Source organism: Myripristis murdjan, chromosome 12 (assembly GCF_902150065.1).
Source record: "Myripristis murdjan chromosome 12, fMyrMur1.1, whole genome shotgun sequence".
Taxonomy (NCBI): Eukaryota; Metazoa; Chordata; class Actinopteri; order Holocentriformes; family Holocentridae; genus Myripristis; species Myripristis murdjan.
Genome location: NC_043991.1, coordinates 21,398,230 through 21,426,213, shown reverse-complemented (window position 1 = coordinate 21,426,213; position 27,984 = coordinate 21,398,230). Strand labels below are relative to the sequence as shown.

Here is a 27,984-nt window from a genome sequence, read left to right as displayed (position 1 = left end):
TGTCAACATTTTAAAATCATATACACGCAAGAACGCATTTAAATGTTAGCACAGCTCCTTCAAAATTTATACATATGTACGTTGTTTTTTTTTTTTTTTGTACTTGTGGACAGACAAAAGCAGGAAGTGGTCACTCAGACTGCAAAGAGGTGGGACACAGGAAAAAGGAAGACCCGACCCACAAACTTGCCACAAATAACGAACCAATCCCCGCTCCCCCCAAATTAAGACAGCGATGCGGGCCCCTCCCAGTGTGGAGGAGCTGTAATGTTGGTGAAAAAGGTAGTAACAGAACAGAACATATAAAGTATTTAATAAACCCAACTCAAAGTGCCTCATTCTCTACACCACTTCCCACAGAATAAAGAAAGAAATCAAAGTTTGCCCACCACCAAACTCCCCCTCCTCTCCCCTCAACCAAAGACTGTGGAAAAAAAAATAAAATAAAATAAAACAGAAGTAATCACCACTTTTCACTAGTGTGCAGGATAAGGGGGGCTGGGGGTGTCTGTCCGTTACATACATGTATTCTTAGAAACTATGTTACAGAATTCCCCAAGCATGAATTACAGGCAACCCACTAGCACATCAACTGTACAGGTCTTGGCAGAGCCAGCAAATAGTTTTCTATATCCCAAGTAGCATGGTCATCACCAATAGTTAAGAAGCAATATATACAGCTGTCCAATTAGGGAATCACTCTATGGTACAGAAAAATTGTACTTCGGAGAGAGGGCAGAAACCTGGACTTTTGACAGTTTCATCATATTTGAGGGCGGGGCATGCTGCTTGGTGTACTATACAAGGCTGATGGGGGCAAAGGGCAGAAGAGACACCGCCCATATGAATCATAGATCGACTCTAAAGATACAGGAGTGATCTGAGTGCCCTGCGGATTTTTACATCGCAAAACAGGGGCTTAAGTGATGGGCTGCGGATGCTCGATCATCATTTCAAGGGAAACGTTAAGCCCGTGCGCTGTTTCTGCACAGTTTCTGACCACCACGTCTCCCGTTTGAACTTTTTCCTCTCCACACAAGTGTAGTGATTATTTGTCGAAGAGCTGCTTTAATTATCAAGAGTGAGTCCAACAGCAACATGAAGAGCAAGTGCAGCAAAAAACAATAAGATTAAACAGTAATAGTAATAACATTAACATTAATCATAAGGCAACAAACAACGACAGAGAAAATGCTGGTAAAGACAGATTCTATTGATATGACTTGGGGGAGAATTTTTGGAGGGGGGGGCAGACCAGGGGAGGAAAAAAGGTGGGGCGCTGGTGCAAAGAAACTGATGTGAAAGAATATTTCTGTTATAAAAGGAAAAAAAAAAAAACATCTGATCTGTTAAAGTGTCATTTTAACTTAGTCTGAAGAATCCCTACCCAACACACACACACTCACAAAAAAATAAAAATAAAATAAAAAAAAATACAGGCACACACACCAGATGGAAAAACACCCATATTCCTTCCTGCGATATCATCTCAAAACGAGAGAGACTCTGACCATTACCAGGAATTAGTGAGTAATTCTTGGTTTCTTGTTTTGTTTTGAAATCATCTCTCCTGAGAGCTGGTCACCACTGGTGTTGCCACTTTTTGCCATGCAGCAGAGAGAGTTGCTCAACATTAAACCCGACTGACAGATTGGAAACCTGCCTGAGAAAAGCTCACCCCTTTACACGTTCTCTGAAACACGCTTAGAGCCTTTTAGTGAGCCTGTAATCTACGAGTTATAATGTGGCTGCGCGATACACCGCTTCGTTGCTTTCCCCGTCCAATCCCACAAACATGACAGAAAAATGAACAGCGATGAGGGAGAGCAGCATCGCGCCTGCACCCCTCAGTACAACAATGGACTGGTGAACCATGCAGGAGAGACGTCAGGAGTCGGGGATCAAGGGAAGGGCATGATGAGTATTCAGATCCAATTCATATAGTTGATCGATGGTGGATGCGATATATAGCTAGAAAACCAAACATTAAAAAACAGTCTTGGTTCATCATTACGGTATGAATATTACAACTATCTAGGTGTCAGTAACCCATGTCATGTGTGGTGGTGTCTATGATACTATGGCAGATGAACTAGACTGAATGGTGGAGCAGGAGAGAGAAGGGAAAATGTGGGAGTGAGACATTAACAGAGGGAGACAGACAGGTAGAGGAAGACAGGAGGGAGGAGGAGGAGGAGGAGGGGAGAGATGTTGTCCACACAGCCCAGCCTAGTCTAGCCCAGGTCGGCATCCATCCTGAAGCGCCTTCCCTCTGTGGCCCCGCTCTCATGCAGCTCCTGGTGATGAACGGATGTACAGAGGTGGAGAAATGGATGGAGGGGTTGGTTGGGGGAGGGCGGATGGTGGGCGGGAGAGACAGAGAGAGAGAGTGAAAGGGGAGGCAGGGTGAAGGGGATTGCTTGGTCATTAGCATCCGCAGCCTTCCCTCTGGGGCTGTGGTTCGCTAGTTAGCCGTCCGCCCTGGGGGGCCGAGGGCTTGTGCTGAACCCCGGACTCTGCGGCGTTCAGGTCCAGGCTGCCGTCTTGGATGTTCTGGTAGATCTTCTTAGCAGCCTCCAGGAAGGCGTCTTCAACGTTCTCACCCCTAAACAGAGAGAAGAGTTTAAGTAAGCAAAAGGATCACTGGCTCGGTGGCAGTGACAGAAACAGTGATGTTGTGCTGACTTACGTTTTTGCGCTGGCTTCCAGGAATAAAAGACCTGCAGGATGTAAGACAGGGGACAGAGTCAGACACCAAAGCTCAATGAAAATCTCTCTCCAATCTCACGACTCTTTCTCTTCCCCTTTAAGTTCACCTTGATGACACTGAATTACAAACACTGAAAATCCCTTTGTTACCCGATGACTTCTGTTTTAAGGAAATCAGGGATGGAATTAACCAAATTTTGGTTTAGCATTAATCACAAATAGCTTAACTTCATGAATCTCAGCAGACTACAGTACACGCCAGGCTACAGTGAGGTTTCATGTGAAAGTCTCTCAATTAGATGCTAAAAAAAAGCAGGCTATACCTTGAGGAAAATGCCATGTTACGTTATCAATTAGGCCAAACATAGTACATGGCCTGCAAGGTTTATTGTGCTTCATAAGTGAAAGCAAATTCATTCAGAGGCTTGCTCTAAATTCATAAATAATGAAAATGATTACAACAGATACAGAAAGCTACAGCGCTTGCAACAAGACATTTGTGCTGCAAGAAAGCAAAACATGTACATTTAAAAAACATGCTGCAAAATAAGAAAACAAGCAAATACAGAAAGATGTACAGCACAATGCAAGTCAGCTACAATACAACAGAAATGGCTGCAACAATTGGTGGTTAGAAACCACCATTAACTGGTGCAAACTGGGCATGACTCAGCTTTACAATGACAAACTACTGATTTCTTGGAAGCAGCAACATTTGGCCATGATGTTGGCTAGTAATGGATAGCTATAGCTATATGTAAAATATGCATCCAGAATCCATCCCTCTGCTTTGAATCCCAAACCACAACCTTCTAGCTTCACTCCTGCTTCCTTCTTTTGCTCTCCAACTCACCGTTCTCCTCAGCAAACTGCTTAGCCTCCTCATATGTGACGTCCCGCTGGGCCTCCAGGTCAGCTTTGTTCCCTATGAGAATGATCACCTGAGGACAAAGGCATACACAAAGAATAAGACAATCTTAATGCCGTCAACTTCCCACAGACTGAAATTCACCTTTGAGCCTTTAGAGTCAAAGGCAGTGGTCTTAAAGGAAATGGAAGAAGAAATACACCACATAGTTGATGTTAAATACCAAAACAAAACACAGCTGCAGCAGCAGCAGCACCCCTAGGAACTGCTTCTCCACTGATGAAATTACGCCTAATGTAGTGATGCAATGTAATGCAATGAACTGTTATTTCGTTAGCACACTGACAGACTTTGCCCAAGGACTCTTCTGTGATGTTAAGTGCTTCCTATATATATGTTCAGGCTGAGCCTATACTCTGCCTTTGATATTTACCCTCATCTGACATTGGAAATCCCCAGCTGAGATTCGGCTTCAAATATTTTTGGAGCATTCTTAACTCCTGGTAAGCCAACACCATGAGTGGGGAAAGTGCAACAGTTCTTATTTTACCCGAGGAGGCTGAGGAAAGCTAACATGCCTCACAATCTGTCCTACCGCTGCATGATGGAAACCATCATGACATACTGCATCAACCCAACGGTATGAGGCTGGGCAGAGGGCACTACAACAGGTTATCAAAACCATTAAACACTTCATGGGACACCACTTCCAGCCATGGAGGACATCTACAGCATGTGCTGCCTCAGGAAGGCTGTTACCATCATCAGTGATCCATCTCACTCTGATAACCACCTGTTTAGTCCAAAGCTGGGCCATATGGCCAAAAATATCTTCTTTTTTTCACAATTCACAATTTTAATTTAGATTTTTCTTGTTTTTCACTAACTACTGATGACCAACTGATGGGAATCTTTGCGGGCATGCTAGGTGTACGTGTTTTGTATAGATGTTGTTTCTCCACATTATAACATACACTGAATCAATTCAGTGGATTTATCACCCAGCCCTTTTTTAGTCTGCTCCCATCTTGCAGGTGCTTCGGTTAACAGCTCCTTCTCCAGGCCTGTATGTAGGAGAACTCTGTCATGCCCCCATCCTGCTTCTCCCAGCCTACTACCCACCCCTCTGCCCCTGGCAAATGGACAGAAGAGTACAGACAGACACACATTTCCACTGAACTGAACTGTGCGCTATGATGACAATAGGATGTTGTTTTCTACTATTTTAGCTCAACTGATTTTTAGGGACCATAACCATTAATCAGTTGACAATGCATTTTGCACCGTGCACTTTATCTGTCTAGACCACATATATTACTTAACACACAATGCTATTTCTATTTACTGCTATATATGCCACAGTTTTTCTTAAATCACTTTGGCTCAGTTCTCAAATGATAATTAATGTTTCAGCACATTTATGCAAATGACCTAATACAATTGTCTACTGTTGTCCCAATTACCGAGAGCATAATTAATTAAGCTGCTTCTTAGTTGAATAGTTTTACTCTCAGAAACATGCATGAATTCTTTCATTGTCATGTACTCAACAAGTACAATTTCCTTGCGCTTGTCCAATGACAATTAAAGGAACCTGAATCTTTCTCCACATCACCAGGCTCATCAATTAGTCCTTACCAGCACTGTTGTGGAAGTCAACATAAACTGTGCCATGGCAGTGCGCCTCAACATTTTTCAGGGTAAGTGCTAAATGTGCACTGACCAAAAGAGGGAGCCCTAGGCAATGTTACATGGGTAATGTACATGTCTTCAGCAACGGAATCCATGCGCAAGGGGAACCAAAACTTCTCTTTCCCTTGAAAAGAGGAGATGCCTCAGCAGAAATTTCATGTGATGTACACCAGTACAAGTCCTATGACACAGCATAAGAGGCAGTTTGAAAACAGCTTGATTTCAAAGTAAAAACATCACATGTACCACTGTACCGTGTACACCACTGAAAATCTGATGTATGTAAAACCATCAATGTGAGAACATTTCATTTATAGCAGGCTGTGTTATAATTCCTCACTGCTACATTTTCTGATCACACTGGCTGAATTTACAGGACTGCACATGTTGTCTTAATGGAGTGAAATAGCCAATTCCTGTACTCTTTTCACATGTAACATTTAGATTATATGTCACAAAACAAATTTAAATAATTCTGATGCTTTCAATGAGCATACATTACATTACAGGTGCAGATGCTGTTTGCATTTTTGCATTGGTACAACCTGGAAAAATGAGACTCACAGCAACAAGATTTTCTGAGCCACTGCCAATATTCAAAATAATAAGAAAATGACCCTATACAAGCCCCTCTTTGACTTTGTGTTTTCAGATTATGATGCTCCTTGTGTCAACAATCCTCGCCTTTTAATCTCCTAATAATACTAAACCTCTTTGGGCAATAGGCCTCTGCTGATTTTCATGTATTTTCTGTAAGAATCACAAGTACACAGCCTGAAGCCAAGACTTTCTATAATTGAACATCACAACTCCTATTTGGGTTAAGCCTATCAACCCGCTGCGTCTCTCTCCAACCAGAAAAGGAGGTACATTACCAATTCAGTATCACATCTCAGCGGAGTGTGGCAGATGAAAATAAAAGGAATGCCACAACAACTGTGACAAAAAACATTTAAATGGTAAGGTTTAGTTTAGGGTAATACTTAACCATAAAAACAGCAAAATAGAAAAAAAAGCATTGTCATGGCAGTAATGTTTACAAAGATAGCTGTAAATAAATGCATTTTCCTGTTGTCATTACACCAGAAAATCAAGGCCTGCCACTTGACTAGGAAAGAAAATCTCCAAGAGGAATAATGTGGAAACAGACTCCTTTGAGAGCTCACAGGGCACAGTATGATTTAGAGCTAATCATATTTACCAAGGAATCCAATTTAAGAAATGGACAAAGCTCTGGGGCTTCAAACAAACTCAGCAGAGAGAGAACAACACAGGAGGAGCAGAGGAGACATGAGGGAGAGCAGACACCAGTGACACACTTGAAAGACATAGGAGGGATAAGCCAGAAGACAACACTACATGGAAAAAGAAAAATATGCAAATAGCAGTGTGTATAGGGAAGAAACAGTCGAATAGGTATGGAGATAAAGCTGAACAGAGGAGGTGAAAGAGAGATAGAGGAGCAGAGGTAGGATGGTAGGATGTGCAGAGTAGGACTAAACTATCCAGTGTGCCAGTGGAGTGTCAACACAAATGTACTTACAGTATTGGGGTTGGTAAGGTTTCTGGCATCAGTCAGCCAGCTGCTGAGGTGGTTGTATGTGCTTCTCCTGTGTGGAAAAAACACAAAGAGGGAGGTTAATACGGCAACAGGTGAAGGCAAAATAGCATGGCAGCTCTGAGGAGGGATCAGAGGAGTGTCAGCAGCAGTAGACAGTGGCTGCCACAGTGTGTCACGAGGTCTTTAGAGTAACTACCAGGGGACAGCATCCCTACAAAGAGTCCGATTTAACACATCTTAAAAGGCGATGCATTCCTGCAGTTTCTCACAGGTGAGATGTGGAAAATAACTTCACGCTTGTAGTCTGCCAACGCAGGTTTTCAGACCGGGAAACAAGGGTGGTCGGAAAACCATTGTATTTCAGATGTATGAGTTGGTTAACTAGGTTCCTTCAACAGCTTTACTATGACTATTTGCTTACTGTGTATGGTCATTTGTTCAATAATGGTATATTAATTTAACAATGTCCATTTCTGTTTGGTTAATAATCTCCCATCTCCACTTCCAAGGGTGTTTATTTGCAGCCTAATGGGGGCGCCCCAGCGGCTCTCCCAGTAGAGCATGAACCACCCATATGTCAAGGCTGTGTGCTTACCTCAGCACCCTAGGTTGGAATCTGTGCATTTGCTGCATGTTATCCCATCTCTGCCCCCTGCCTTTTCTGTCTCTCTCTAATATAAGTATCAAATACAGCAAAAATGGCTAAAAAAGTTCCAAAGTAAATTAATTTGTTTAAAAAAAAAATTAAAAAAAAAGGGCCATTTGTTCCTTTGCCCTCAGGGCCTAGGGCTGTTGACCTGACTGTTGATGTGCCAAATAATCTAATACAGACACTTCATGTCACCTGAGATTCTTTGTCGAGAACACACTGTAATTTGTGCTATTGTTCTATCATTTACATTTTTAATTTTTAAATAATGAAGTTAATTAAAAGAGCTTCATTTAACCTGAGATTCTTGTCTGCTGACTCGTCTGTCTCATTATTCTAACAAATGTTCACAGCAGAATGCATTCTGCATCAGCAAGTCAAAATGGTTAGAAATTAAAATCTGCCTTGTAGATCTGAAATACTCGAAAATACATTGGTATAACTCTGGCATATGATTATGATGCTTTGATTATTACTAATGTGGTTGATCGACACTCAAACTTGCGAAAACTCGTTTTCTGACTGCAATAGAGTCAATGAATCAAACATAAAACAAAAACAATAAATAAATAAATAAAAATGAAAAACTGTCACACAGCAAACAAACAGCAAAATCCGATTCAATAGAAGACATTCTGAGTCAGAGCACAGCAGGCTGAAAGACAACAGGATGATTATTTATAATGTCTAACTATGACAATAAATTGAAAGTGATTATTAAAAACACTGATATTCAGTAACTTTTAACACAGCTTAAAAACAGCTGAAATCTTCAGAAAGACAAAGGGAATAAATTTCGAGTTCACTGCAAAAGTTATAAAAGCGGATGAGATCATATTTTTGAGTTTTAGTCATGCCGGAAAATAAAATCCATGTGTGAAACCACAAAGGAACTGACATTCAAGCTCAGTTAGGTAGAAACTTCAAAACTGTTCTGGCATCAGTCAGTATTAAAACTGGTAAACAATTTCAACTTGTAACTAGTTTGAAATAACTTCATGATCATCACTTCCCTGAGCCGAGCACATCAATTCACTAAACACCATAATGTGATAAAGAACCTGCATCTAGCGCATGGCCACAGAGAAAAAAATACATCAGACTCGCTGATGTTCTTTAAAATTTCTGTGGACAAGTGGAGTGATGACTATTAATTGACAAGATATTTTCATTTGGTCAATGACATCAATTATTGGATAGATATCACCAATCGATCCAGATTTGGTTGTGACTAAACCTAGAGTTTTTTCTTTTGCCTAAGCCACCGTTATTGAAGATTTTACTGTTTTGCATTTTTGTGCTTGGTTCATTTGGGTTCACACCGCTCAGTTACAAGTGAAGCACAGCTTGTAAATAACTGTCACAGATTCGCAAGTAGCTTGTTTACTGCACAGAGTTTTGGCAGGATGTTATCCTGAGAGACCGGAGATTTTCAGCATGGTGGAAGTCAAAACAAATCTATTTCAAGTTCCTGTAACTTTAACTATGCATTATGGACTTGACTGAACTTTTTATTGTACTGTACCTTCTCTCTCTTTACACATGAATGAAAAACTTGAATACGAGGTTTAACTTTGCCGCTTCATTTTGTTACGCTAGGCGTTCCAAGCATGAGAAGAGGCTAACTATCCATCATTATTCATCTGCCAATACACCAGCTTGTGTGGAAGAGAGACTTGAGCAAGATAAGACAGTTCACCTTTTCATACATTAAAAAAGGTTTAATGACCATCTAAAGATCAAACACTAAGGAAAAGTGAGGGCTATTCAAGATGCAGTTGAAGGTCTCTGGGAATGGCTTTCAAAATACTGAATCCTTCAAACTCTACAAAGACATTTTTACGTATCAAATTTGGCTGGCTGGAATAAAGCACATTGAGTCAAAAGTTATGTACTTTGCCTTTTAATGGTGGTTTTAATGTTTTATTCTACATCACATCAATACATGAATGAATTCAATAAAATACAAGATGGTAAGAGTGGGAGCTCCAAGGCTTATCTTTCCTGCCAAGACATCTTTTTTTATTTATTTATTTTTTTTAATCTGTGCCTTGAATGGATGGCTTTAATTGTTCAGTTGAATTGAAAGAATGACTTCAATCAAATTTGTCTCCAGCCCCTTTGCTGGGTTGACAAAAAATTAGATATGCTTTGTCAACATTTCAAAATAAAACAATTAACATTAAAGTGGACAGAAACATCCACTCATCAAAATGCCAAAACTGCATGGAGAAATACAGGGGCTGTTTTAAGGGCTTGCAATCAACAAAAGTGAGTGTTTGCCAAAGCCCAGCGCTACCAGGTTGGCCTGTAGCGACGTTCTCAGTCACCTTGAAACCTTGTTGAGCATTTTTCCACAAGCTGCCATGCACTTGGAAATTTAACACTGCACTTGTGCCATATCTTCAATTGCACCCATTTTGGCTATGTAGTCCTTGGCTGCCCTTTGCTTTAATTTCTACTTAGAGCATTTTCATCCATATTCAAAACACAACTCACTGAAGGCACATGCTGTAGTTATAATACGATATGGCATGATCAGCCATGTGTTCAAAGCAACCATGCACGACACCAAGAACTTTAATAATAATGGTGCAATTAAAATTTGTCTTTAGTCACATTAATAGTGGCACAAACAAAGCCAATACTTACATACCATACCAGTGATTCTGCATATTTAGCATAGTATCTAAATATATATATATATATACTGAACATTTCTGCTAATTTCAACCCAACTCTGATATAATCTTTCCCATCTTTTATCCAGCCACTGGTTTCCATTCATTCCACTGTTAAAATGAGCTTTCAGAGACTTCAAAGTTTCTTCACAACAGTATTGCATAACTTTAATAAAGTCCTAAAAGCAGCCGCACTGTTGTGTTTTGATGACTTCAAATGGGGCGGAGTGAAACTGTCTCCCTGCTGGAAAACAGTCCCCAGGGAAACACTTGGTTTGCACAGCCAATTATCAGTTCTGTGGTTTATGAATGTAGACGGGTTTGTTAGCTGTACAAACAGGACATTATAAGGGAGGCAGGGTTTCACAAAAAATTCAACTTCTTAAATCGAGGGATTTTGAATATGTTATTAAATCTTTTACAAAAATGTTTGTTGCAATGTAAAATGTTGGGAAATTGTAGTAAATGAGCCAAACATTCAAAATCACTGGTACAGTCCTTTAATAGTATTTGGCTGTTGACTGACAGTCATTCCACATGTTGAACTGTGATTATTTAGCAAGCCGCTGATACCATCTCACAGTTTTGGCTTGAAGGACAGACATGAACCATAAGAAAAACAGGTCATGTTTGTTTATGAAGGAGTTTGTGTAGACTGTCAAGGTAGATTCTTTTGCCTCTGTTGTTGTTCCTCTTGTATAAATACAATGACTGTAAAATACCGTCTGAAGGGCTGACGACAGACGGAGAGCAAGAGACTGAATGTTTATGTTTGTGTATTTTGTTGATTGTTATGTGATATACTATGAAAGCTCTGATGTCATATGGTGACCACTTAGAAAAAATGTGCATCTTACACACACGTGTCACGCACACACGCACATATTCGAGTATCCTGTACCTGGTGATGTCGTACACCATGAGTGCCCCTGCAGCTCCACGGTAGTAGGAGCGGGTGACAGCCCTGAAGCGCTCTTGACCCGCTGTGTCCCAGATCTGCAGCTTTATCTTCTGGCCACTCACTTCGATTATCCTCGTACCAAACTCCACGCCGATTGTGTGGGGGCAGTCTGCCATGACTGGGGAGAGAAAAGTAAAGATATTATAAGTACAAGTGTTCAGATGAAGACCCTTTTGTGGAAACACAGATCAGATGGCACTCCTCATGTGTGCATTAAACAACATCACCTGACTGGTTACAATGTGTGTCAATAAAGGACACAAGCAAATAATTTTTTCACAAAAAAACAAAAAAAAAAACAAAAAACAAATAAAGAATGTTGTCCACCACAAAAGATGCATCCCCCACCCACTTACAATCCCCTTTTTGACTAGGGGCGGGCAAAGCTAGGCACTTCTTCCTTGGCCCATGACCAACCATCCCACCAAATTTCAATCAACTGGATAATGACCGACTGTTTTCAGATATACGTTAAGCGACCCAGAGCCAAAATAGCGCTCTCAGCACTGTTGAGGAACACTTACGAGGTTAGGCAGACTGCTTCCAAACCAAATTAATACATTTTACAATTTTTTTTTTTGTTACTCATGACTGCACTGTCCAACCAAAAATTGATCTTGTAGACTGATGTAGCCTAATGATTTTTTTTTTTAATGTTTATGAAAATAAATTAGGGGAATTTAATTCAGAGGGTTAAATAAAAGTTTGATAAAATACACGCCAGCCTCTGGGCTCCTTTAGGTTTCCATTAGTTTGCTCATATTTAGTATTTAGGGAGTCTTCCCTGAAAAGTCCACATGGGAGTTGATGCTAAATGTTTCTCTGTCTTTAAGTGACAGTGAAATAATATTTTAACCAGCAGAATAATCACGAGGCGTCAGATGCTTTATAAAATGAAATATCAAAACCAGTTGAATCAAAGTGACGATTCGGACGAAACTCAAACTGAAGGCAGCGGTCCAGCGAGGGTCGACCCTCACTGTGAGAGAGGGCCAGTTCCTCTGCAGGAGTGTATGGCTGAGTGGGAGACACATTCATTTATTGAACACACACGTTACTGTAGTCAGTTCTACTCGTGCCGTCATGGTGGGGAAGTAATATTATAATCCCACTAATTTACGCATTGATACAGTCGGCGATTTTTTTGCCACCATTCCTTGCGGCTTTTGGCAGCTGCAACTGTGTTGCTTTTTGCCTGGATTATTGATTTATATTCCTCATATTTATTTCAGATTATTGTCTACTCCTCGGTTGTGACGTATGCGGCTCGGGTAGATTTTTCCATGTCTGCGATTGGTCGCATGCAGCAAACTCCGCCCTTTTTATGTGAGCGCACACAGATCTAGATTGGAAAGCCTGGGTTGAATTAGTGAGTTGATAGCCGGCTTTATGGTACCGAAAATCCTGAGTGCTGGTGTCTCGTTAAGTGAAGCCAGATAAGTAAGAGAAAGCCCGACTATGTTAATCCAGCTTTATGGTACAGGCCTCTGGTGTAGCAAGCACACGGTGAGTTTGGCCAGGTTTTTAATTACTGTAAGTTTATTCTCCTGCCGTGTTTTAGCTAAGTGTATTACCATTACAACACACATTTATACAAGTGTTATCATGTGAACACACACACACAGCGCATCTCGACTGTGAGCCAGCAGCAGGTGCATCAGTTATCAATCATAGTCTATAGAGAGATCATTCAGACAGACTATTCTAACTCTCTACATCTTATGTATCAACAACCAGGGGCAGAGAATTTCTTCAAACTGACAATTAAAGCCTTTTCTAAATCACTCCCTGTGTGTGTGCGTGTGTGCAGGATCTGCTGGTGGATGAATGAGGAACACAGCATCTGGCTTGTTAATAGTGGCACTAAACAAAACTGAGTTGAATGGTAATGGGAGGCTGCAGCTGACTTCACACACAGGAGAAGAGTCTCTCACTGTTCAGTGCACACTCTACTTCTATGAGACTGACTTCCCCTGGTATATAAAGAAATCTAAAGCGATCGAGGCACTCCAGTTGAACCTGGCATCCTAACACACACAGAGACACACATACACACAGAGACACACACACACACACACACACACACACACACACACACACACACACACACACACACACACACACACACACAGATGAAAAGGAGTCAGAAAATCAGGGCAGTACTTACATTTCTTTTCTGTGAACTGGTGAAGCAAACATGACTTCCCTACCCCCATGTCCCCTGTGGAGAGACGGAGAGAGGAGAGAGGGGAAGAGGTAGAGACTCTAGTCAAGCATGAGAATAATAGAAAAACAACAATTCTCTATTCAAGCCTGCAGTGTTGTCCCCATGCATGATGTAGCAGCCCCTTTGTGTCAGTCAGTGAGAATGCTTAAAATTTCATGTGGAGTGATGAGATAGAGAGAGCAAGGCTGTTAATACTTGTGGTAAAATTATAAGAGGACAGCCAATTAATCTAATATCAGACAATGGGCAGCTTTGTAATGTGGACAGTTGAATAACAGCTGATATCTGACCCTACTGCAACAGAATAGCTTAAGCAAGCCCTGTTAATTAATTATGATTATCAGCCATCCTCTGGAGCTCTAACTGCTTGAATTTAATGGCTGCTGTTTACGAGATGTGACAATATGACCATTTTGACATAAACGGCATGCTGGTTATCAACGTCTGACCCTGACTGCGTAGCCAATAAGCCATCCATGGCTTCCGCGCGCTCTATTTCCAGCTCACCAAAATAATTGCAAAAACAACAAGAACTCTAAAACAGACAAAGTCCAGGGGGAAGCTCAAGCATGTGGCATTTACTGAACAACAGAGGGTACAACAGATGTGCCGACACCTTCCAGCTAGGGCTGTGACAACGAACTTCGAAATTCGATATTAATTCGAACTGGAGGGAGGGATATAACGTTCGATTGCTGAAATTCACGTTCGAATGTGTGTGTGTGTGTGTGTGTGTGTGTGTGTGTGTGTGTGTGTGTGTGTGTGTGTGTGTGTGTGTGTGTGTGTGTGTGTGTCTTTGTTTACGTTGCGTAACGATGCAAATCAACGTTACGCGTGATCGTGCGCGGGATAAAAAAGTGTGGGCATGCATCAGTGCAGCGCGCGCCTGTAGGAAGTTTACAGCATGGCTGAAAACAATGCAGCAGCAGAACCGGTCCCGGAGACTGAAATCACAGCTCCTGATCATCTCAAAAGTGATGTGTGGAAACTTTTTGGATTTCCGACAAAAAGTGCTTATTAAAATACGATCGTAAATACATCCAGATTATCATTATTAATGTTGTGCCTTTCAGAAGGAAAGCGCTTGTTAATATGGTTGAAACGCCCTCTGGCGGACAGACCGTAAATGACACCCATATTGTACATATCAATAGGCTAAACAATAGACTAAAATTGACCCTAAAAATTCGAACATAATTCGATATTTGACATTATAGGGCAATCGAAATTCGAAATTTATTTTGGAGGAAAGTCACAGCCCTACTTCCAGCACCTTTCTATACTGACTCTCAGCCACATATATGGTCTCTGCCTCAGTCACTGGCTGGCATCTACCATTTACAGGGTTACAGTATTAACACACACACACACACACACACACACACACACACACAAAGACACACACACAAAGACACACACACACACACACACACACACACTATTTGCATAAAACCATTACCAAATATATAAATACAATCTTAGTTAATAAATACTGACATACCCTATAAAACCTAATAGTCAAATATTACACCTGAACTTCCCTCCACCCACTTCGTGCTTGCTAGTACCCTCCTGGAACTAATAATTAGGTGCATGGGCCCGCAGGGAATTCTTTTGCCCAGCTCCCAGGGAGAAGGAGAGCAGTCAGGAGTATGTCTGGGCACAATACACACATTTCAGTTTAACTTAAAATTCACAAGCAAACAACAATCCAGAAAAGCCTAGCATCCCCACTGTGAAAACTACCACACTCATGTCAAATGCATGACAATAATCTAACAATCAACACATCATTAAATACATTTGTTAAAATACCAAATGTGTTGTTATTTAACCCGTGTGCAAACGCAGGCAAATCTCATTGGGTCTAGTAACATTTAGTAACAGACACCTGCTGTTACAAGCATTGTGACTCACTCAGACCTTATTTTCTCAAAAATTAATTTCACAATGCCTTTTGTATTTGCAGTGGCCTTCACAGCCTATGGCTAAACAATGAGGTTTAAAAAAAAAAATCATATAGTGGTTAATTTACAGATGTGATTGCAATACGATTCATGATGTTTTATTCATGATAGTTCACATTTTATCTGCTGACATATCAAATATCCATGCATGAGTATTACCACTGCTGGACCCCACAGTAATATCTGTTGGCCTATAGAGCCTTTGATTCTTTTCTATCCATTCAAGGAGAGACACATGGAGTGGGTTTGGTAAAGCGGGGCCAGTTTCTGGCTTCATACAGTACACAAGCTTGCACGGGTTTAATTTTCTACACATTGACTGTACCAGCATTTGATGACAAAATGATTCATGACATGTCTATAATGCATTACTTTATAGTTTTAAAGGGAAAATCATTTAGTGCAGCCTATAGTCTATAAGGCCTCACTTAGCCGGTCTCCCTAAGACGCTGGAGCCAAGTTTAAAGACTCATCTGACTGATGAGGAGCATACGTAATCTTAACTTGAAGATGAAAATTTATTTCTTGTCAGAGCTATTATCCTATTCGTGATGATTTGGAAGATAATGACCAGTAAGTGTATGTTCTGGTCATACCTTGCCATCTCAAGCACCATGACCCATTGCCATGATGATATAATGACTGCATTACACACCTTCAACCTGCCCTGTGCATATTACATTATACCCATTATGCCCTTGTAATAAGTAATATGTAGCATGCCTTTTTATGGTTAAGTTATATATATTCTGTCTATTGGGCTGCTATATTGTTTTGCATGGTACGTATGGTTTATTTAAACTTATGATAAAATTTACACGTAAATAGTTTTATTAAACAGCAATATTAAATGGTCTTCAGATTTTATGATATATGATTGTATATGTCAGTGCATACATATTTATTAGGAGATATCAAAGTGTACGCCTTTACTCCTGATACTCAGGATGGGCCAAATGCAGAGAATAATCCCCTACAGGGATTAATAAAGGGTAAATTAACTATATCAGTAAGCTGCTAACACTAGCTCCATGATTTACATGAATGAACCACACACACACACACACACACACACTATAGATCAAGCTAGCTAGCCTCAACACTCTGGTGTTTGGCTCACTTACCAATAATGATGTATTTGAAAATGTAGGAGTAGTTGTACGGTGCAGTGGCCATCGTGGCTCTGAAAGAGAGAGAAAAGGTGAGATTAGACATGTGAACAAGTTCATATGGACAACGTGGTGCATTCCTAATGAAGAATCTAGGTTTACTAAGTGAATGTATCTTTCTAATGCTTCACAACAACTATCAGAGGCTATTCTACTCTCATAAACAGACCTCTTCAGTTAAGTATCATGGACACTGAAATAAACACACACCAAGAGTGTCCTGTAAAACTTAAACTCAAGGCTGACCACATTCAATTGCACCGGGTTTAGTTATTCAGACAACATTCATGCCATATCACGATATTACACTATCCAGAACTGCAGGCAATATCTAATCTTATAATAACAATGGATGCAATGTGGTTTATGTCCACCTCTGTTTCTGGGCACCAGCACACAGACTACTTTTGAGACATGGTAAGGCAAGGATTGTTGTTTTTGAAATGAAATGAAATGAAATGAAATGAAATAACAACTTTATTGTCCACCATGGTAGAACATTTCCTTTGGCCAGACAGGACATACACTGATATTAACATGTAGTTATAATAAAATAAATAAATAAATGAATGAATAATGCACACAAAAGGAGTCTTTCGCATTGTTATTGTTAGTGCATTGCTGTATTAAATGCAAAGAAGTGTGGGTAGTTAATACCCAAAGGAGCCTATTAAAATGTTAAAATCAAGAGTTAAGAAGATAAACTTATCTTTAGTCAAAGCATTTGTTCTTTAAATGTGTGTACTTTTTTCAAAACAGCCACTTGGGTGTTTGCATAGGCACATTGCTTCCTACAGAAAGATTGCTTTAAAAAGTCTGTGAAATACCTCATGCTCTTACACTAATAGTCCGTGCTATTATAATGATAGTTCAAAGGACAACCTATTTTCAGTGGAAGCACCAGGTTGTACAGGAAATAGTTTAACCACTTGCCCTGTCGAAAGTATTAAATAAACCAAGCCCCATACACAACCAAACTCATTCAGCAAAGAGTTACACAGCATTGGTAGAATTTCCTCAGAAATCTGACACAAGCTAAACTGTGAGGATCTCTGCCCTCAGTGCCTACATAATCGCAAATGTTATGCAACCAATCAGCACTGTAAAGAGCAGAATGTGATTATTTTTGCCCATAATCTGCTTCAGACTATGTAAAGTTTGGTGTGTACTAAGCACTTGTTATTCATTTAAATAACATACTGAGTAGTCAACCATGAGAAAAACAGACTTGTATAGGTATATACTACAGAGACATCTCTACAATATATACCTGGGTAGTTCAACATGTGTTCTCATTTCTGTAAAAAAAAAAAAAAAAAAAAAAAAAAAAGCCCTTTCATACACCCTGGAGCTGCACAGCGTCCCTTCCACTATGATACCACCATCCACTGTACTGTGTATTACATTGTGAATTTACAGTGTGAAACTCTACGTTAGATGCACTCATGGCTCCTAATTACTTACAATGACAGGCTACAAAAATATATATAAAAAATAAATAAATAACAAAAGATTTTCCGGCCACACCAAATTATTACTCACTACCACATGCAGTAGAACTAACAGAAGTATATGAAAAGAGTAGCTAAAAAAAATCATAACAGAGCAGACCATCCCTCACACACATGATTACATATGAATGCTGTATAGAGTGGGTAATGGAGTGGTCTTGTAAGGGCGAGAGTTTCTCTACGAAGCCATAATCCTATCAGATCGTTGGGACCACTAATGAAGTGAAATCAGGCACGGCCAGATCCCTCATCACTGTAGCCTTAAGAATGAAGCATTAAAAAAGGGAGTACATCTCCATAAGGACTATGAATCACCAGGCAAGCTCTCAACAGTACAGTAAGACCATTAAAATAAATAAATAAAAAAAAATCTACCCAATTATAAACAAAGAGCTCATTACTAACAACTAGCATGAACTTGATGAAAACAAAGTACAAGATAACTTGCTTTTTTTTTATGATGTGCACAAATTCCTCAATGCAACAATTGATGTAAAATAAATATCACTCAACACAGTCTTTTAGAGTTCAGTGTAAAATAATCTATTTAAATTCCCTTTCAACGTGCATCTTAAGTCATTTAAAGTCTGTAGGTCTTGGTCTCAAAGTAACAGCAATGGTTTGCACAAAGGGTCCCAATCTTAGTCCTAGTCAGGGCAACGTTGGTAACCTAGAGTCATGTTAAAGGTCAGGTTTTCAGTAGATATAATTTTAGTAGTCTATGAGTAGGTGCACGCTGGCATCTTGGTGCTTGTAACACAGCATTATGTGCCCACAGACCTTGTTTCAACTAATGGCGATAATAATGCAAAAATAAATACATTTTGAAATTAGCCATTTGATTAATGGAGTTAGGCTATCATTGAGACAATGGAACTGCTGACAATGACCGCAAATGACAGCTTGCTGTTTTCATAACCCAACTATGACCACAAGATGGAAAATAACATCCTTGGACAATCTATTCTTCATCTTTCTTTAGTTTGACCAACAATTAGGAGCTGCACTCATTTTGTTTTCACTTCCCTCAAGCCTCACGTCTCCATACAACAAATGTGCATAAATGTTATTAGTATAGTGGCCCTACATCGACAATTTTATTACTGTACCATAGTACTGTACCTGTGCTGTCACACTACAGTATGTTTTCATCAGATAGAGAAAAAATGAACAAACAGTGGCAAATTTCTGAACACTGCAACAACAGGAAATGGAAAAACTACAAGTACTCATGAAATTATAGGCAGAGAAGACAGTAAATCTACAGTCCACAATTTAGGAGAGTTGATGCAAATCAGTGGAGATACAGATTATCAAAACACTATCAGGCCTTTCTGAGGGAGCAACAACTGGAGGACACTACAGAAGCTAACAAGAAGCTAAATTACTATTTTTACCACCCTTGGCGAACTGCTGATACAGTACTTTACTCCTGTGTGGTCTGTACAGTTTCACATACATTTGTGTTCATAATGAAATACTTTATGTAATTTCCAACATCAAGAATCACAATATATGTGAGCTATCGATGCAAATTAACAGGTGAAAATCATCACTCAACATTCTCTGCTCAGAAAGGAATGTAATGACATCAAGTCTCTCTCTGTGCTACAGCAGGGGACCAATATTGTGTTCAGCAGAAACAGTGCTTGACCAATCACCGATGGCCTATTTAAAATGCCTATCAGCTGATTGCGATTAGTGGCTAATTGATCAGTACATTCCTAATGGAAGGAGTCATATCAGCAGGGAGAGACAGGTCCATTGCCTCTGAACTGCAACTACACTGAGGGAACCTACTTATCGCAGCTTTGCATAAGCTATTAACAAGCCTCAGGTCACATCGCATTAAGGTAGGGTTATTTTCAATTACTGAGAGCATCACAGATAAAATAAGATTTTGGAAAACCAGCTGCTTCTTATGCCAATTATCAGCCTCTATATGTTCATATGTATGTTACTGATTTAAGAGCAGCCAGTCCCATTTCTTGACAGTGGATGAAAACCGGTGAGCAGGCCATACACATTATTCCAAGTCAAGCTATAGTACCAAGCACATTATCAGTGTCACACTGCTGAAAACATTCAAAACACATTTTTCCTGACAAAATGCATCAATAATAAATCACAAAAAGAACTTGAAAATGTAATTCTGGCATACTACAGTCTCCATATCACAGCAACATGGTCTTCAAGAGTTGAGGTCAGGTGAGGCAATTTGCTCCTGTAAAAACAGGATGTTATCAAACTTTGTCACATGTAGTAAAAATCATTTTCTACAAACGTCTGTTCTTTGTTGAGTGATTTCTACTTAATAAAATGTCTACATTTCTGTCTAATTATCTTATATATAAATCATCAAATATTAGTTTGTGATTCTTCACCAAAATCATCTTATCTTGTATGCAATAAACTCAAATTGACACTGCTCAATGGAAAATCCTATTTGCTAGAAGAAAACCTTTGATATGCAAGAAATTTTTCTTGCATTTTAAAATAGGCCTACATCATGTTATGAGAAGTGTTTCCATGTAACACACTGTAAACTATCTTTGCTAACAGTTCGGTTTCTCCAAAGCCATTCAATCTATTTCCTGTATTCTCCAGAGAAGATATTAGGCAGCTGATCAACAAGAGAGCCAGAGAGCTGAGCTCACATTCAATTAAACTGATGATTAATTAAATCTATATTTCACTGTCATGAGTGTGCTGCCTGAGTGTACATGTTTGTGTAGAAAACAGTATCAAAGTGGAATATCCTTAAACTGAAACTATTTTCCATGTCGTCTGACTCAGGATAAATCATAAACAAAATGGAAGCCATATTTTTTCTTCGCAATAAGCTAGTCCTTATCAATCTAAATTAAATCAACACCAGTAACGGTGTAATGCATTTCCTGAATATAATGAATGAATGAATTTTTTTATATACGTGTCATGCCCACAAATTATCTCGCCCATCCAAAATGGGATTACAAGACACTGTGATTAGTCAACAAATAGAAACTTCTTTTGGTGATAAATATTCAGAAATAAAGGCACAGCCACAACATTATATGTCCATACACACAGTTTCAAATGCAAAATAAAATTAAAATCAAAAACAGATTTTTGGCTGGTACACATCAGTGAGGCTGGCCCTTCAAAATGGAAATGCCCATCACTGACACACTGAGTGATGAAGTTGCACTACTGGTTGACCGAGTGCTGGCCACTGCTCTTATGTCAGCACATTTATCTTCGATACAAGCCTTGATAAGCACCACACAAAGTATTTCCTGGATTACTTGATACACACGTCAAAGCTGGTGAAAACAGCTGGTTTTTAAATGTAGCTGTGTTGCTACTGCAGAAATTAACTGTGCTTAGACATGTTGGAGATTAAATATCATAGCTTCCAGGATTTAACAAAGGTTAAATTCATGGCCATAGCCAGCTATGTGCACAGTGAGGTCCAGGCATGATGATAATTTCATTAAAAAAAAATGGCGTAATTTAACTGTATAAATAATCAGGGTTTGAAAACTGCTGTCCAGTACATCAACTGTTCACGGTAATAAGGTGAAATCAGTCACAATCCAGCCATATACTAGGTTTTGACCCAGTACTGCTCAGAGTAAAGGTTACTCTGTATCCTGATAAACAGCTTTCTTTCTCATCTCCCAGACTTTCTCCAAATAAGTAGCTAACTTAAATGGTAAGCATGAGTAAATGACCAGCTAAATCTTTCATGCTTAATCCATATTCAAAATCTATTTAATTTTCACAGTACAGAACAAAATATTGCAAGGTTTTCAATCAAAAAGACAAAAAGAAACACGATGGTATTCATTTTTGACATTATTTAAATTACACATTTAACAAATTTGTTTTGCTTCCACTGAGTACACATAATGATCTATGCCTCTTGGTTCAATTATATGAAACATAATTCACTGTAACATATTCATGGTTTATCATCCTAAATGTACCCAGTTTTTATTTACTACAGATTTCATTCGTCTACTTTTCTGCAATTTCACACAGACACAGACTCATTACTAGGAAATGACTTTACTGAACCCATATCTGTCAAACATATTGCTCACTTCTCTTTAGCTGGACCACTGACATCTTTGACCCAGTGAAACATTCTTCTAGTGAACTTATTTCCTTTCATATGTATGAATATAAACTTCATTGACCTGTTATGCCATTTCACAAAGGCTCAATCAGAGCCACTGGCAGGTATTCCTCATTGCTACAACCTGAGGTAGGCATGAGGACAAATGAATTAACAGTCTGTAATATGTGACAGTGACCAATTAAGTCACGTCTCCTAGCATTACCAGGCAGCAAGCACTCACCAAGATACCTGCTCTCTCCACTGGCCATCTGTTCCCAGAATGCTGAAACAACACCCCGGTGACACTGGCTAATTTATATGGCACTGGACCTGGTGTGTGGCACTCACACAAGTAGCCTACACAAACACTTCTCCAGCACCATAAACTGAAAACTAAAAATAGCACTGACACCTATCTGTTATCCAGTGATGCTACATTGTTACTGCTCCCAACACACCACAGATGCAATCGCACAGGGAGAAAGGTGATGACAGGGCACACAAGACTGTCAGTGCCACAAAATCAAAAGAATATTCACATTTTTAAAACCTAGGAGGGGTTCATTCAGTGAAATACCCATTTGCTCTATTTGAAACCATGCAGTTTTGTTCATTAATAAATAATCTGGCTATACATGACATCAGCAAATCAGCTTTAGGCAACATGAAGTTTTCTCATGAGCACTTTTGCAGTAAAACTCAATTTATAATGCCATCATCAGACATCAGGGCTACTTTCTGGCACAAGTAATATAAGGGAAAGATGTGCTGAGTAACAGCTGTAAGTGGATTCAGAATCATTCAGCAGTGTAATGTATTTGCTGATTCAGATAATTTTGTAATTAATGAGTCAGGTTTCCAACACCCTGAAAAGACAGGATAACCAGAAAGTTACTCTTCTGACTGAGTTTTTTTGAAAACTGTACTGCAGTTAATGCAGTTCTTGGAAACTCAAATCACGGTGCAACATCTAAACCTGATCGCACTATTGGAAAACAAATCATCCTCATTTTTCTGGCCCTACGGTTCAGTGGCCATATCTGACTGACCAGATCAATGCTGATGTCTGGGAAAAATGTTCAGCCTGGGACAAGGTGTGATCAGAGAAGCGAGGTAGAAATGGATTAAATACAGAGGACTTGGGCAAGAAACTGGGCAACAGGGAGGGATGGGAAAGAGTAGAGGTAAGTGTGGGCAATATGGAAAAATCAAAAATCATGATACTTTTTTACCTAATGCCTCAGTATCAATACTGTGATAATATTGTAGGGATGACTATTGGTGCTTGTACACCAGGGGTGTCCAGTCATGTGCCATGGAGGGATTTCACTGATTAGTTCCTCCTCTTTTTTTTCTGATACAAGGTGAGGTGATCAGTGAAGTCACCTGGTGGAGGTCTTGGTTGGAATGAAAACCTGCAGCCTCTTGGCCCTCCATGGCACATGATTGGACACCCCTTATTTACACAATCAGATTTTTGAGTCATTAGTAATGTGGATGTTAGGACCAAGCAGGTAGAGGGAAATATTACAACAGTTACAACAGTCTATTCATTTCAAAATCAGTTTACTGTAATGCTGCCTTTAAAACAAGGAAAAACCAACACTTATGTTATATCGCAATAACTAAAATACCAGATGATAAGCTATCTAGTTTTCTAATTACAGTATTGATTTAATATTGAAATATTACCCAGCCTTAAGTATTGGGGCATAAGGAGAAATCCTCCTTTACTTTCACAGCAGAGTATAAACACAGCTGTGCATCATGGGATGGATAGGGGATGAAACAGGCTACATGCAGAAGCCAACCAGCAGAACGCTTCGAGTACATTGTTGTGTACCATGTTGCACATCAAACTCTAAAAGACCCTATATACATTATAACTGACTGCCGACTGACCCAAAACAACAAAATGGCTTGATATAACAAAATAATTACAGGCATAAACTACTCATTAGGATGATGATTTGAAAATGAAGTCTTGCAAATCCAAATGTCCAAGTCAAGTGAAGTAAACACCTAGGTAGCTAGTCAGTTATCCAAGTTTAGTGCTAGTGTTGTCAATTTTAATGCCCACTTTTCTACAAGAGAGTCTGAGCAGAAGGGTTGCCGTATTTAAAGTTGCATCTATGGTAAGACAGAAACTTGAGGACAGTGTTTACTTTCAGTAACAGCGTGTGCTCACTGCACACGGAGTTTATTTACCACACAGGGTATATCTTAACACAGCTCTGAACAGGGTTGTTAATTCAACACAAAAATGGTCCCTTTAGAAAAACTAATCAGTCATCCCCAACTGCCGATACACTACCTACATTACTGACCCAATAACATGAACATGAACATGTCAACGTCAACAGTTAACAATACCACTACCCTGATACTGATCTGAGAATGCGACGCACTGTTTCTGTTATGACACAGATGCTGAATACGGCCAATGGAATCTTAAACAGCCTAGAAAGATTATATTTGAGCTCTGCTAACAACTGTAGGGTGAGTAGTTAGTGTTAACACTTGAACAAAATGAATACTTGAAAGTCCCCATGAAATGACCTCACATGACTTTTACTGCCGGTAAAACAGTCTCTTAAATAGTGACATCATCCTGCACTAGTGGATCTAAATTAAAATTTCAACCAGTAAAACCTTCTCAAATCTTCAAACATCTTTTCTTATCCACCTGTCCCTTCAAATAAAATGCATTTCTCTCCCAAACTGATATCCTGTTGGGTTAGGGTTAGGTACAGCTGGCTAATTATTGCGTGTTTACAGAATTATGCTTAATTGATGGGATAGCCTACATGACACAGCTTTTAATATAACAGATTTTGAAAAGACTGGGCATATAACACTGACTGACTTTTGTATATTTTAAACAATGACAGAAAAAAGTCGCATAATGATTACACAAGACACATGGTCACACACTACTTGACTTGTTACACAAACACATGAACTCCTGCACTAAGCTATGAGACATTTGTACCAAAACAGCTATGGTAGCTGTTAGTATATTCATGTATACACAGATTCATGTTACTGCCTCAAATCAAATAACTCCTACTGTTTCCATTGTCCAATTCCCCCACATCACTCCCTTATCATAATTTTTCTTCCCCTATTTCCTGCATTATTCTCCTTCAGTTTCTATTGGTTATTGACAGGATCTGTTCATGTTTGTGTATTGGCTAAGTAAACAAGGCTCAATTACATCTAGATTACATCTTTCGCTTAAAAAAAAAAACAAAAAAACAAAAAAAACAACTGTTGTTTGATGTAATTGTAGTGGTTCGGACTCACATGAAATTAAATCAGGAGGAGAGACATCAGAGTCTGTACCCCTTGTGCACTTTTCGATTTTCAGTCCCAACTACCCACTCCAAATGACCAGCATCTGCAGACTAGCACACACAAGCACAGACTTGGCCTGACTGAATCCTGCCTGAAATAGTTGCATAGTGTAACCCAAACTAAACATGCAGTCCCTATAAAAGTCAAGCAAACATAAGTAAACAAAAAAGTGTTGGTAGCTGATGCAAAACCTGGCCAAGGGTGAAAAATCAGTAAAGCGGTAACATTATTAGCCCCACACACCAGATTTCTTTCCTGTTAAGTATGTGGCACTGAATGAGCACTGGCCCCACCACTTTTCATTTCCGTTTTCCTGATTTGAAAGATAACACTGGTAATTTTTTCCCCCTATTATCATTAGTCCCCGTGAGAGGTTTAAATCCATCAACGTATGCCACAGTCAGATGCAAGTAATGTTTGTTCCACTGCAGGTTTGCTCTACCTCCCAGGGTTTAGATTTTTTCATGGGACATAACAGCAGCTGGAAAAAAACTCAAATAACACTGGTATGTTTTTTAAATCCCACAACAATGTTTGACGGCCTGATGGTCTTTTCCTACACTGCCTTGTTTCACATGACCCTCATGTGGTGTCTCTTGCTCCAGTGTGAAGGTTTTCTGCACTATGGTCAGCTATTGGGGAACATCACCACAACAACAGTATAAACAAGGTGTGATACAATAGTGATAATTGGTTCATTTTCCTTACTTTGTCCAAGTAGGAAGAAAAAAAATCTGTTTTTTTCTCAGCAAAGCCCAGGAGTATCCATCAAGGAGAAGGAGAGTCACAACAGCATGTGACCAGACTGCAGCCTCAGCACTTCTCCCATACTCCCCTGCAACTGACTCTCTGTGTAGAGGAGCACTGTCACTGCTTTTCCTCCTCTCAACACACACTTGCTATTGTGGCAAGGATGTACTCCTTACAGATCACTCAAACTGAGGCTGATTATCAAGACCTACACATGGTCATGGTGATTCCACATTTAGGCCTACAATCCAAATAATGTGATTTGCACCACACAGCATAAAAACAACATGACTAGATCATTACTAATGCAAACAACAAAGACCGAGAGCACACTGTCCTAATGTATGCTAAATAGTTAAGCTGATTTCCTACATATAATATAAAATTTAAAGTCAATGCAAAAAAAATATTAATGACAAAATGTGACGACGTTGTCAAAGCATCAAGGCTTCCAGTGTACTGTATCCTTGGCATAGCTGAGATAACACCCTGTAGTAATAACGTACAAATCTAGATCAAAATCACCTGGTGGCATTATCGGACAGTAAAGTTCAGTTTTCTGGCTGACCTACATTTTTAATTTAAAATCTTGTCTGTCGCTGACCACTCTTAAGACAAGTACACAAAAGCTAGTGCTGTCGGCTAACAATTTAGCATCCGACTAGCAGCTTGTGTCCAGTGCTCTGCTTGGTATGATAAATTACACAGGCTGCCGTAACCATTGTCAAGCACAAGAAATCAAAGGTAACACGACGCCACAACACAACATCGACTAGGATAACTAACGCTAATGTTAACTTAACTCTTGACTCGACGTTGTAGGTCTAACGTTACTATCTTGGCTAGGCTTAGCTTAGCATAACACCCGGCAAAGTCACAGCACAGCTTGCTACAATGCAGACTTGGTTATCAGCTAATTCTGTTTAAAGTTTGTTAGCTCACAAAGGAAAGCTAAAGGAGAATCTAAAAATGCGTTAGTTATTGCCTAGATTGCTATAAGGGTAGCTAGCTACTTGATAACAATCAGGCCCCTAAATTAGAGATTTTGACAGCTGATCTAGCTAACGTCACCATACCACCACTTTTTCTGGCATTAAAGATTTGTCAACACATTACGTGGCGTACGCTAGGTTTGTTGGTTATTTATATTAGTCCGCGGACAGCCGATTTAATTTTACTCAATTCGTCTCACCGTTTTAGACGACTAGTTTACTGATAGCCTGAGCATGATTTGCCATAACAGACACACCAAACTATCGTTAGCGAGCTAGCTTTAGCATGCTAGCAAGCTAGCCACACCGTTAGGGGTACCTAATATGAACAATTACTTGTCTCACCAGTGAGCCAAACGCCTTCCACATCTCTTATGTGTGATGGACGAGCATGTCACTGTCTCCGTAATTGTTTTCATATTTGTATATTCATAATATCTCAACCACTAGGCTCGGTAACGGCAGCCAGCAATCTAGCTGTCTGTCAATTAGGCTAGCACCGTTTGCTCGCAAATTAGCTGACTGCTGGCTAACGCTGACTAGCTTAACTGTTATAACTACCTCACCATAACAATATCAGGGTTTTTATATTTATGCGAAGTTGTGGTTTTGGGTGTGGGTGTGTTCCTGCCTTCCATTCTTTTTATTCTTACCAGAAATTATGTTTTCAAGCTTTGTCGTCTTGAGCTCCTCAGGAGAGATCTGCAGGTTATCCCGGCTGAAGTATCTGCCTATCAAAGATGGCTGCTTACTGCACAGGGTTTCCTCAACTGTCTACAATGGGC

The 27,984-nt window shown here is 39.6% G+C and overlaps 1 protein-coding gene across 1 annotated transcript; it reads right to left on the bottom strand.

Moving 5' to 3' along the window:
* Positions 1-14: 14 nt before the first annotated feature.
* On the bottom strand, positions 15-27,984 carry rab14l (RAB14, member RAS oncogene family, like). Its single transcript, XM_030066068.1, has 8 exons — positions 27,853-27,984; positions 16,440-16,498; positions 13,289-13,342; positions 11,062-11,239; positions 6,813-6,879; positions 3,563-3,650; positions 2,690-2,720; positions 15-2,605 (listed from the first exon to the last, which is right to left on the bottom strand). The coding sequence occupies exons 2-8, from the start codon at positions 16,489-16,491 to the stop codon at positions 2,428-2,430; spliced, it is 648 nt and encodes a 215-aa protein (XP_029921928.1). The 5' UTR covers positions 16,492-16,498; positions 27,853-27,984; the 3' UTR covers positions 15-2,427.